The 14,162-nt window shown below is 41.8% G+C and overlaps 1 protein-coding gene across 5 annotated transcripts in view; it reads left to right on the forward strand.

The window, feature by feature from the left end:
• tbc1d14 (TBC1 domain family, member 14) overlaps window positions 1–14,162 on the forward strand; it is a 29,839-nt gene that overhangs the window by 7,475 nt on the left and 8,202 nt on the right. For 3 of the 5 annotated variants that reach the window (XM_060875358.1, XM_060875357.1, XM_060875356.1), the window contains 4 exons: window positions 3,485–3,533; window positions 13,319–13,425; window positions 13,697–13,779; window positions 13,960–14,077. In XM_060875358.1, the coding sequence (XP_060731341.1) occupies window positions 3,485–3,533; window positions 13,319–13,425; window positions 13,697–13,779; window positions 13,960–14,077 (357 nt within the window). Of the gene's footprint in view, window positions 1–3,484; window positions 3,534–5,053; window positions 5,171–13,318; window positions 13,426–13,696; window positions 13,780–13,959; window positions 14,078–14,162 lie in introns of those variants that run through there. The other 2 variants (XM_060875359.1, XM_060875360.1) reach the window with 2 other exon arrangements.

Below are 14,162 nucleotides of genomic sequence, written 5' to 3' on the forward strand. Positions count from 1 at the left end.
AATATAAACAGTTATATATGTAATATAGACAACGATTTGTATGGATGTAACAGCAGTGTTACAAATCTGAATGAATATACATCTGATTAAATGTAAACAATAAATTTGTAATGTGCAAATATACATCCAAATATATCGTCGCTGTCGGGCGGAATCCTCGTATCTCCAAAACCGTTATTTTTCCGGAAATTAAAAAAAACACCGTAGCTTATCTGCAGTGCACAGGGTTTAGTCCGCGTTGCAGTGGATTGTCTTGCGCTAAATTCCTGTCCTCAGACGAGCACCAGAACTAGCGGGGGTCAAGATTTTTTTTTTCTTTGAGCCCAGTGTTTTGAAGACATTTACCTCAGAAGACGTGTTGATTCGTTGCGACTCTTCTTGAGGAGAAATATGCCGTGAAGCTCTCCCGCGGAGTGAGGAAGAGGTGGACAGTTGAAGTGTCCAATGGAGTTATGAGATTTGTGTTCAAGCTATTTTCAAGACTTTAGATTGGTTAATAACTTGTAAAAATAACAGACCCACGTGGGGACTGACCAATAGCATCGATATGTGAAAAAATATGAAATTGACCAAACTTGGACATACGAGGTTTCCGCCCGACAGCGACAATATGTAAACATTCTGAGTTCTTAGTATGAAGGCATTTGTAAGGTGCAAGACAGATAGCATCAGTATGACAGTAGTGCAACGGTGTCAGATACATACAGAGAGTATGAAGTGTCTTGTGTGCCATGAAGAAGTGTGGAGTGAGTTGTAGATTTGTAGTTTAGGAGTAGGTGGGAGACGGGGGTAACGGTTGCTGGTGATGAGGCCCACTGCAGTCATGTTGTCAGCAAACTTGATGTGGTTGGTACTGTAACTGCTTACACAATCATGGGTCAACTGGGTGAAGCAAAGCAGGCTGAGCACGCACCCTTATGATGCCCCTGCGCTTAGTGTGGCGATCTTAGATCTTTTTCCCACCGACCCGTACATTTTGTGGTCTCGCTGATAAGAAGTCCAGTACCCGGTTACAGAGAAGGGAGCTGGGGGATGATTGTGTTAAATACTGAGCTAAAATACAAGAACAGCATTCGCACATAGGATTCTTTGGAATACAGGTTGGATGGAGAGCGGCTGAGGCGGCATCCTCCGTGGACTTGTTGGTTCTGCAAACTGGAAAGGGTCATGGGTGGGGGGAAGACTGTATATTATGTGTTGCATGACCAGTCGCTCGAAGCACTTCATTATGATGGGGGTCAGTGCAATGGCCCGGTTGTCATTGTGGCTGCATGGGTGCGGCCTCTTTAGGACTGGAATTATTGCGGTGGCCTTGAAACACTTGGGGACGACTGTTTGACTCAGCAAGATGTTGAGTTCATTGAGTTCTTTAGCACAACCGACTAGGTATGCTGTCTGGTCTGGCTGCCTTGCATGGGTTGATCCTCAAGAGGATCTTTTCTATGCTGACTTGGGGTCAGACAAATAGCCTGCTCTTGTGGAAAAGGTGTGGTCTTCTGTGCCTGTTTGCTGTTTTGGGTCTCAAAGAATTTGTTGAGGCTGTTAAGTAGAGATATTTCACTGTCATATCCGTCATGTCCGTGGTAGGGGTTTAAAATTTGTTAGAGTTCGGATGCCGTGCCAGAGACTGCCTTGTGTCTCTGGTTTTGCTGAAATGTCCAGATATTTTATTGCTGTATTGTTGTTTTGCTTCCCTGATGCCACGGGACAAGTTGGATCTTGCTGTTGCTAGGCCGGCAGTATCACTGTAAAGGCTGCGTCCCTAGCCCTCAGAAGCCTGTGCGCTTCTCCTGGTTTCTGGTTTACCCGAATAGTGATGGTTTTCCTGTGTGAGACATCATCAGTGCATTTTGAGATGTAACCAGAAACAGCCTCAGTATATTCCTCAGTGTCTGTGTGGTCGATGTAAGTTGATGCTTTCTTGGAGATGTCCCAGTCTGTTGTGTCAAAGCAGTCTTTATGGGCAGACTGTGTCCCCAATGTCCACACACATACTTTCATTGTGGTTGGTCTGGTGACTCACCTTCTGTCTGAGGTCTGAGCATTATGATGATGTGGTCAGAGAGTCTGAGGTGGGGTAGGGGAGGTGCTTTGTATGCTTCTGTGCTGTTTGTATGTGCCAAGTCCAATGTATTATTGCCCCTTGTGGGAAAATCTATGTGCTGATGAAGTTTTGGTTAAAAAAAAAAAAAAAAAAAAAAAAAAAAAAAAAAGACTGAAGTCCCCAGCAGTGATGAAAAATCTGTAAGGTTTGCTGCCTGCCTGTATAAGGTTTGCTCCCTGCCTGTATAGGGTTTGCTCCCTGCCTGTATAAGGTTTGCTGCCTGCCTGTATAAGGTTTGCTCCCTGCCTGTATAGGGTTTGCTGCCTGCCTGTATAAGGTTTGCTGCCTGCCTGTATAGGGTTTGCTGCCTGCCTGTATAAGGTTTGCTGCCTGCCTGTATAGGGTTTGCTGCCTGCCTGTATAGGGTTTGCTGCCTGCCTGTATAAGGTTTGCTGCCTGCCTGTATAAGGTTTGCTGCCTGCCTGTATAGGGTTTGCTGCCTGCCTGTATAGGGTTTGCTGCCTGCCTGTATAGGGTTTGCTGCCTTAGTGAACTGATGTAACTTCGGGATGTAAACAGCGACGAGTAAAATCACTGTAAATTCCTTCGGTAGGTAGAAGGGTCGGCACCTGATGATAATGAACAGTGTTTACAAACACCGGCATTTTGGTACCAAGCATCGCTGATATAAACACAAACACCCCCACAGCGAGTCGTACCTCCCTCAATACAGACTCTGTCAGCAGAGATAGCCCAGCTATCTGGATAACGGAGTCCGGTATGTTGTCAATTATCCACATGTCTGTGAAGATGAAAGCACAGCATTCTTTCATTCTCACAGATCTTTTAAGTTGTATATGGTTAAGTTGTATTTTATTATCCAGTGATCTGACATTTGCTAGAATGAGGGATGATATCATGGGTCTGTGTGGGTTAGCTGCTAGCCTAGCCCAGATGCCTCCTTGTTTGCCTCGCTTTTGCTATTTCTCACAGCGCTTTCGACACCTCCTCTCTGGGTGAGGTGTAGCAGGCGAGGTTGGTGCTTTGATCGGCTGGCGGAATATGCCAAGGGCCTGAAGTTTTTAGATACTGTGTTGTCCATGATGTGGTTTGTTGTCCTTGTTTCAATATCTAAAAGGAAATGGCAACTGTATCTTACGTTAAACAAAGATGATTGCGAACAATGCAAACGTGTCCGTGAACGAAAAAGCAATTGAAAATGCACAATTGAACTGATGTCTGAGAGAAAGGGGTTGCTGCTTCCGTTCGTGCCACCATCTTTTAATTAAATGTGTGTGTGTGTGTGTGTGTGTGTATCCAGCATTGTGATTTGTGAAATTAAAGACCATGAAAGAAAGATAACTCAAATATAAAAACAAAATGCATATTAATGTTAATGAGTTCTTCTGCCCTCACGTTCAAACCTCTTTTCTTTCCCAGGAGGCTGTTTGGCAAAAACTCACCCCAACAGATCCGAAGAGTTACAAAGGTAGGAAACTGTGGAGGAGATGGTCATGAGCACCAGTGAAGTGTAACAACGTTATCAGGATGTGGGCGTGGCTTGGGATTTAGAAGCCACACCCACTAGCCATTTAGCCATTTTAATCGAGAGAATTAATATAAACCTGAGTTGTTATAAAAAATTAAACAACATCTTCTGACCAATCAGAGGGCAGAATTCGGAATTCCTCAACACTGTGGTTCAGGTGTGGTGTTTTATTTTGCAAGGCACACACACACACACACGCACACAGGGTGTAACTGTGGTCTGAAAAGTGCTGGTGATGTTCAAGTCTTCAGCAGCGTTCAGCGAGTACAAAATGATGGACAGTTTGCATTGAAATGTAGTTTGTGTTGTTCTTGTCACATGCACTGCGTTAAGGGGAAGTGGATGAGGGACCATTAACAACAGGATCAGGACACTTCCTATATCTACTCGTGATCTGTTACGGCTGAGTGAAGGGAGGAGATGAGGTGTGAGTCAGAGAACTGCGATACTGACATATAACACTGTTTCACACACACACACACACACATACACACACACACACACACACACACACACACACACACACACACACATACAATACACACTCACCATGAACGTGACCGCAATGATCTAAAGGCATAGAATTCAGTGTTTCATCATGATCTATGCTTTAAAACACACACACCCTCACACACACACACTCTCTCTCACACACACACACTCACAGGAGAGCATGATTCAGCTGTGTGAATGTAACAGTGAGAGAACCTGGAAAAGAGAAGAGAAATACAGTAGGAGAGAGACTAGAGAGCGATAGAAGCACTACTATGATTGTGAAAGAGAGATAGTGAAAGAAATTTGGAAAGATGGAGTGACAGACAGAGGCTTAGCATAATAGATGCAGAGAGGAAGATGGAAAGCGTGAGCAGGAGTAAGTGAGAAAAACAAGATAGACATTAAAAGAAAGAGATGGCGGGGGAAAAGGGTAAGAGTCCAAGTATTGAAATAGGAGAGTGAGGAGTGAAAAATGGATAGAAAAAATGGGAAGGAGGACAGAGGAGAGAGAGGGAGACAGTGGGGAAATAGGGTACTGATTGATTGTACCAGAGACAGGAAACAAGGTTAGGAAGGGAGAGAGAAAGAGAATGAGAGAGAGAGAGAGAGAGAGAGATGGACGAACTGAGGGAACGGGGAAGACTGTAAAAGAATAAAAGTGTAGGAGGAGAGAGTGATAGGAGCTGAGAGAGAGATATGAACAGAGAGAGAGAGAACAACAGAAGCAGAGGGAGAAACAGGGCAAGGGAGAGATGGACGAAGAGAGCAGGAAAGGCAGTGATACAAAGTGGGAGAGAGAGAGAGAGAGAGAGAGAGAGATGCAGTATGATGTCAGCGAGGGTGTGTCCTGTCCTCTTGCCACACGTCATCGTCCTCTACTTTGTCCTGAGTGTGTGTGTGAGTGAGTGCGAAACTGAGACGTGTGCTTTTATAGGTGTGTGTGTGTGTGTCAGGTGTGTGTGTGTGTGTTTGTTTGTGTGTGTGTGTGTGTGTGTGAGTGTTTGGAAGACATGGATCATGATGGATTATGGGTTATGAAACACTGAGTTCTATGCTTCTAGATCATCACTATCGCGTTCATGGTGAGTGTGTATTGTGTGTGTGTAGTGTGTGTGTGTGTGCGTGTGCGCGCTTGTGTGTGTGTGCACATGCTAGTAACTCCAGCTGGGGTTTATGCATTACCCATAATGCAACAGAGCGGAGTGTTAGGAGGCAGACTTGTGACTGGTGTGTGACATCAGATCATGTTTATTAATGTGAAGCAGTTAACAGTTAACATTCTGTGTGTGTGTGTGTGTGTGTGTGTGTGTGTGTGGTCCTACTAGTCCAGCAATTACAGTAGTTTCTCCCAGCACAGGAAGTGAATCCGTTGGCTTTAAATCATTTTCCTGTGTATAAACAAGACAGTTGATTCCGTTTGAAGTTTTTTGCTAACGGACATGCTAACAGTGCTGACTAGCGATAGAGATATCCTACAGATGTGTACATGGCTTAGGTGTCTGTTATTGGATAAAGTTATACCGTGAAAATAATAAACAGTAAGTTAAACCACACGAGGTGTTTATTAATATTTAAATGGAAGCAGTCTTCAGTGTCAGCGCTTTGTAACGAGTTTACAATTCCGTCTGTTTACACATTAAATGTAACTGTAATTGGATAATAAGTTTTGAGCACTTCTTCAAGTATAAATAAAAACTTGTGATTGTAATTTCTGTGGTGTAAGAGGATTAAGACTTAAAGTTATGTTATTACGTAGTTATTACTTGCTAACCGCCTCTTACTGGACATAATCTGAATTGGTGAATACTTCTGATGTATTGTGTTTAAAAGGTATTTGAAAATGAATATGCTGCTGGAGTTCTTCAGGAAAATTTTAGGCACTTCCTTCATATTGTAGATAGTTTGTTAGCATGCTTTTGGTCACTGTGTGTGTTTGTGTGTGTGTGTGTGTGTGTGTGTGTGTGTGTGTGTGTGTGTGTGGTATTCCATTATTAACCATATTATATAATAGAAACCAGCAGAACACACCTCACCTTTCCACAATGACTCTCTCTCTCTCTCTCTCTCTCTCTCTCTCTATCTCTCTCTCTCTGTCAGAATGCTGACAGTTCTTACTGTGGCACCCATTTCACTCCTCACTGTTTAAATCCTCTGACACACAAAGCAGCAAAGCAGGTTCAGTTTCATTTCTGAATCGAGCCAGTTAACTTGACGTCACACTGGACCTCCTGGTTGTTCGTCTCTGATTTCATTTGTTTGTGTTTCTCTTGTACTATGATTGTTTCTCTGGGAAATTTAACACAGAAAGTATTGAAATTTGTTAGGCTGTATTGTGCTCATCCGAGAGATCTGGCTCATAGCATGGTACAGTTACAAATACAGTTCATCTACAGTACAGTTACAGATTCAACACTGCAGTACAGTTATACTGCATGTACAGTTACAGATTGACAGACAGGAAGAGGCAGAGAGATGGACAGGAAGAGGGAAAGAGACGGACAGTAAGAGGGAGAGACATTAGAGTGCAGTTACTTCAGTACAGTTACAGATTTAACACTACAGTACAGTTAAACTACAGTATAGTAAGGAATTCAACACTAGTGTACGGTTACACTACAGCACATTTATGTATTCAACACTACAGTACAGTTACGGATACAACATTACAGTGAAGTTACACTGTAGTACATTTACACTACAGTACAGTTATGCATTCAACACTGCAGTACAGTTACACTAGTGTACAGTACAGTTACACTGCAGTACAGTTACACTAGTGTACAGTACAGTTACACTGCAGTACAGTTACACTGCAGTACAGTTACACTAGTGTACAGTACAGTTACACTGCAGTACAGTTATACTGCATGTACAGTTACAGATTGACAGACAGGAAGAGGCAGAGAGACGGACAGGAAGAGGGAAAGAGACGGACAGTAAGAGGGAGAGACATTAGAGTGCAGTTACTTCAGTACAGTTACAGATTTAACACTACAGTACAGTTAAACTACAGTATAGTAAGGAATTCAACACTAGTGTACGGTTACACTACAGCACATTTATGTATTCAACACTACAGTACAGTTACGGATACAACATTACAGTGAAGTTACACTGTAGTACATTTACACTACAGTACAGTTATGGATTCAACACTGCAGTACAGTTACACTAGTGTACAGTACAGTTACACTGCAGTACAGTTACACTAGTGTACAGTACAGTTACACTGCAGTACAGTTACACTAGTGTACAGTACATTTACACTACAGTACAGTTATGGATTCAACACTGCAGTACAGTTACACTAGTGTACAGTACAGTTACACTGCAGTACAGTTACACTAGTGTACAGTACAGTTACACTGCAGTACAGTTACAGTGCTGTACAGTTATGGATTCAACACTGCAGTACAGTTACACTAGTGTACAGTACAATTGCATTACAGTACAGTTACACTGCAGTACAGTTACACTACAGTACAGTAACGGATTCAACACTACAGTACAGTTACACTACAGTACAATAACGGATTCAACACTAGAGTACAGTTACACTAGTGTACAGTACAGTTACACTCCAGTACAGTTACGGATTCAACACTACAGTACAGTTACACTGCAGTAGAGTTACACTGCAGTACAGTTACGGATTCAACACTGCAGTACAGTTACACTGCAGTACAGTTACGGATTCAACACTGCAGTACAGTTACACTGCAGTACAGTTATGGATTCAACACTGCAGTACAATTACACTACAGTACAGTTACGGATTCAACACTGCAGTACAGTTACACTACAGTACAGTAACGGATTCAACACTACAGTACAGTTACACTAGTGTACAGTACAGTTACATTACAGTACAGTTACACTGCAGTACAGTTACAGATTCAACACTGCAGTACAGTTACACTGCTGTACAGTAATGGATTCAACACTACAGTACAGTTACACTAGTGTACAGTACAGTTACACTGCAGTACAGTTACACTGCTGTACAGTTACAGATTCAACACTGCAGTACAGTTACACTGCAGTACAGTTACACTGCAGTACATTTACATTTACATTTACAGCATTTAGCAGACACCCTTATCCAGAGTGACTTACAACTGAGCAACTGAGGGTTAAGGGCCTTGCTCAGGGGCCCAGCAGTGGCAGCTTGGTGGACCTGGGGTTCGAACCCATGACCTTCCGATCAGTAGCCCAACACCTTACCCACTGAGCTACCACATCCCACACAGTACAGTTACGGATTCAACACTACAGTTATACTGCAGTACAGTTACAGTGCTGTACAGTTATGCATTCAACACTGCAGTACATTTACACTACAGTACAGTAACATATTCAACATTCGAGTACAGTTAGACTAGTGTACAGTTACATTACAGTACAGTTACACTGCTGTACAGTTATGGATTAAACACTACAGTACCGTTACACTACAGTACAGTTACACTGCAGTACAGTTACACTGCAGTACTGTACAGTTACGGATTCAACACTACAGTACAGTTACACTGTTGTACAGTATTGGATTCAACAGTAGAGTACAGTTACACTAGTGTACAGTACAATTATATTACAGTACAGTTACACTGCAGTACAGTTACACTGCAGTACAGTTACGGATTCAACACTGCAGTACAGTTACACTACAGTACAGTAACAGATTCAACACTACAGTACAGTTGCACTGCAGAACAGTTACACTACAGTACAGTTACTGATTCAACACTACAGTACAGTTACACTGCAGTACAGTAACAGATTCAACACTACAGTACAGTTACACTGCTGTACAGTTATGGATTAAACACTACAGTACCGTTACACTACAGTACAGTTACACTGCAGTACAGTTACACTGCAGTACTGTACAGTTACGGATTCAACACTACAGTACAGTTACACTGCTGTACAGTATTGGATTCAACAGTAGAGTACAGTTACACTAGTGTACAGTACAATTATATTACAGTACAGTTACACTGCAGTACAGTTACACTGCAGTACAGTTACGGATTCAACACTGCAGTACAGTTACACTACAGTACAGTAACAGATTCAACACTAGAGTACAGTTGCACTGCAGAACAGTTACACTACAGTACAGTTACTGATTCAACACTACAGTACAGTTACACTGCAGTACAGTAACAGATTCAACACTACAGTACAGTTACACTGCAGTACAGTTACTGATTCAACACTACAGTACAGTTACACTGCAGTACAGTATTGGATTCAACAGTAGAGTACAGTTACACTAGTGTACAGTACAATTATATTACAGTACAGTTACACTGCAGTACAGTTACACTGCAGTACAGTTACGGATTCAACACTACAGTACAGTTACACTACAGAACAGTAACAGATTCAACACTAGAGTACAGTTACACTAGTGTACAGTACAGTTACACTGCAGTACAGTTAACACTACATTCAACACTACAGTACAGTTACACTGCAGTACAGTTACACTACAGTACAGTAACGGATTCAACACTAGAGTACGGTTACACTGCAGTACAGTAACGGATTCAACACTACAGTACAGTTACACTAGTGTACAGTACAGTTACACTACAGTACAGTAACGGATTCAACACTACATTACAGTAACACTGCAGTACAGTTACGGATTCAACACTGCAGTACAGTTACACTACAGTACAGTTACACTGCAGTACAGTTACACTACAGTACAGTTACACTAAAGTACAGTTACACTACAGTATAGTAACGGAATCAACACTACATTACAGTTACACTGCAGTAGTTACAGATTCAACACTGCAGTACAGTTACACTGCAGTACAGTTACACTACAGTACAGTTACTGATTCAACACTGCAGTACAGTTACACTACAGTACAGTTACTGATTCAACACTACAGTACAGTTACACTACAGTACAGTTAAACTGCAGTACAGTTACTGAGTACAGTTGTACACAACACTACACTAGTGTCTAGCTGTACTCCAGTAACAGATTCAACACTACAGTACAGTTACACTGTGGTACAGTTACGGATTCAACACTGCAGTACTGCTACAGATTTAACACTACAGTACAGTTACACTAAAGTACAGTATCACTGCAGCACAGTTACAGATTCAACACTACAGTACAGTTACACTAAAGTACAGTATCACTGCAGCATAGTTACAGATTCAACACTGCAGCACAGTGACACTGCAGTACAGTTACACTGCAGTACAGTTACAGATTCAACACTGCGGTACAGTTACACTGCAGTGCAGTTACAGATTCAACACTGCAGTACAGTTACACTGCAGTACAGTTACAGATTCAACACTGCAGCACAGTTACAGATTTAATACTACAGTACAGTTACACTAAAGTACAGTAACACTGCAGTACAGTTACAGATTCAACACTACAGTACAGTTACACTAAAGTACAGTGACACTGCAGTACAGTTACAGATTCAACACTACAGTACAGTTACACTAAAGTACAGTATCACTGCAGCACAGTTACAGATTCAACACTGCAGCACAGTGACACTGCAGTACAGTTACACTGCAGTACAGTTACAGATTCAACACTGCAGTACAGTTACACTGCAGTACAGTTACAGATTCAACACTGCAGCACAGTTACAGATTTAATACTACAGTACAGTTACACTAAAGTACAGTAACACTGCAGTACAGTTACAGATTCAACACTGCAGCACAGTTACAGATTTAACACTGCAGTAAATTTACACCATTGTACAGTAACATATTTAACATTACAGTACAGTTACACTGCAGTACAGTTACAGATTCAACACTGCAGTACAGTTACACTGCAGTACAGTTACAGATTCAACACTGCAGCACAGTTACAGATTTAACACTACAGTATAGTTACACTGCAGTACAGTAACACTGCAGTAAATTTACACCATTGTACAGTAACATATTTAACATTACAGTACAGTTACACTGCAGTACAGTCACAGATTCAACACTGCAGTACAGTTACACTGCAGTACAGTCACAGATTCAACACTGCAGTACAGTTACACTGCAGTACAGTTACAGATTCAACACTGCAGTACAGTTACAGATTCAACACTGCAGTACAGTTACACTGCAGTACAGTTACTGATTCAATCATGATCATTTCATGTGACATGTAGTGTTAAGTCCAGCACCACAATGGAATGTCATCAGAGGTTTATATTTAACAAATAAATATGACATTGCTGACTTCAAGGGTCATGTAAAAGGGTCATGTCAGAAACACTGAAGTTACTCACTGTACCTTCATTGCTAGCATTAGAGAAAGACATCCTGAGGTCAGCCTAATTGATGTGTGTCTGTATGTGTGTGTATGTGTGTGTGTGTGTGTGTGTATGTATGTGTGTGTGTGTGTATGTATGTGTGTGTTTGTGTGTGTGTTTTTCTAGCTAAATTTCCATTGCTGATAAGCATCTGAAACTCCAGCCTGCCTCTGAATTATTTACAATGAAGTGAAACACAATATAGAGGAGCTTAAACGCTGTGTCCTTACATACACTGGGAACTGGGGCAGCCGTGTGTGTCTGTGTGTCTGTGTTTGTGTGTCTGTGTGTGTGTGAGAGGTTTTTATCAGGTTGTCAATTTAACCTCGTACTCCTGAATAATTTGAATAATGCAGTACACCCACATACACTGTGATCAGGAATTCAGCCTAAACATTAATCTGCTGTGACTGTTACGCTCCTACCGTCATATCTAGGTTACATAAGTGTTTATAAATGCTATTTAGTTAACATGTACAGCTACATGGCACATTATAAATGATATATGAATCACATATAGAGTGAAATGTAGGATCTGGGATGTGGTAGTTAAGGTGTTCGACTACTGATCGGTAGGTCATTGGTTCGAATCCCAGGTCCACCAAGCTGCCACTGCTGGGCCCCTGAGCAAGGCCCTTAACCCTCAATTGCTCTGGTGTATAAACTGAAATAAAAATGTAAGTCACTCTGGATAAGAGTGTCTGCTAAATGCTGTAAATGTAAATGTAATAGACGCAATGTGCATGGCAAACGAAGTCACTGTGAAGTTACACCAGGTGCTGTATGTGCTATGTACGGGGTTATAGATGTTCTAGTGATGACATAGAGACAAATAAGGTGCTATAGATACCATATGAACAGATGTAGTGTGATAAGGTGTTGTCAGTGCTGTATGTACTATATCTTGAGCTATATTTATTATACCTAACATGAAAAGATGTGATGTTATAAAGTGTTGTCAGTTTTATATGGATTCTATCCAGGGCTGAAAATTATGTTGTTATATATAGGTTTGTAAGATGTTATAAAGTCTGTATGAACTGCAGATGCAACAAGGATAAGAATGTATGGATGCTATGGCTCAAATCATGGTCCATGTGAGGTACTTTAGATGCTGTATAGTATCAATTGCTATAAGTTCTATATAAGGCATCATTAGGGGTTATAAATTCCATATGAACTATGATGCTTTAAGGAGCTGTCAGTCCTATATGGGTTATGTCTCTAAATACTAAAAGACATTACCTTAATCATATAAAGATTCACAAGGCATTATAAAGGCCATATGAATTATACAGATGTCATGATATTAGTGTTACTATATGTATTATATCGTCGCTGTCAGACAGAATCCTTGTATCTCCAAAACCGTTATTTTTCAGGACATTAAAAAAACGCCGTACCTTATCTGCAGTACACAGGGTTTAGTCCGCGTTACAGTGGATTGTCTTGCGCTAAATTCCTGTCCTCAGACGAGCACCAGAACTAGCGGGGGTCAAGATTTTTTTTTCTTTGAGCCCAGTGTTTTGAAGACATTTACCTCAGAAGACGTGTTGATTCGTTGCGACTCTTCTTGAGGAGAAATATGCCGTGAAGCTCTCCCGCGGAGTGAGGAAGAGGTGGACAGTTGAAGTGTCCAATGGAGTTATGAGATTTGTGTTCAAGCTATTTTCAAGACTTTAGATTGGTTAATAACTTGTAAAAATAACAGACCCACGTGGGGACTGACCAATAGCATCCATATGTGAAAAAATATGAAATTGACCAAATTTGGACATACGAGGTTTCCGCCCGACAGCGACGATATCTACAGTAGCATAGTGTATATCAGATGTTATGTGGAGTGTATAAGGTGTTATAGATGCTCTATGGATCATACAGTGTATAAGATCACCTGTGTGTGTGTGTGTGTTTCAGGAAAATGAAAAGGCCGGTGGTTCTGCATCTCCCAGACAGAGTGTGAGGAAACATCTGGAGTTTGAGCCTCTCTCCACCACCGCGCTCATACTGGAGCACCGGCCTGCGTGAGTTCTGCATCTCCAGAATGCTTTGCAGCAAAATATCACCTTCTCCACTGACCAATCACAGTCCACCATTTTATCACTCTATCAACAGACCAATCACAATCTGCCGATTTATCTCCTTCAACCAATCACAGTCCACTCCATCGACTAATCACAATCAGCCGTTGTATCACATTGTAGTTATATCAGTAGTAAGAACTCATAGTTCTTCAGCGTGACTGTACTGTTCCAATAGTATTGGCACCAACAAAATAATTCCTGTGTGTGACAGGAATCTCCCAGCAAAGCCAGCAGAAGAAGCTCAGAAACACAGACAGCAGTATGAAGAGATGGTGGCCCATGCCAAGAAACGAGGTGAGTGAGTGAGTGTGCGTGAGTACATACGTGTGTGTGAGTATGTGTGTGAGTGTATGTGTGTTACGAATCTGTTACACTTCTCTCATTTTGTGTGTGTGTGTGTCTTTGTGTGTTTTTGTGTGTCTGTGTGTGTGTGTGTGTGTATGTGTGTGTGTGTGTGTGTGTGTGCGCGTGCAGAGATGAAAGAGGCTCAGAAGAGAAGGAGGCAGTTCGAGGAGAGAGTGCGATTAGAGGAGAGCATCGGCAATGCAGCGCACACCTGGAGTCAAGAAATCCTGCCCAACTGGCAGAGCATGTATATACACACACAGACACACTGACACACACACCCTGACACACACACAGACACACCGACACACACAGGCACACTGAATTTAAGG

This window comes from Tachysurus vachellii, chromosome 7 (assembly GCF_030014155.1).
Source record: "Tachysurus vachellii isolate PV-2020 chromosome 7, HZAU_Pvac_v1, whole genome shotgun sequence".
Lineage (NCBI taxonomy): Eukaryota > Metazoa > Chordata > Actinopteri > Siluriformes > Bagridae > Tachysurus > Tachysurus vachellii.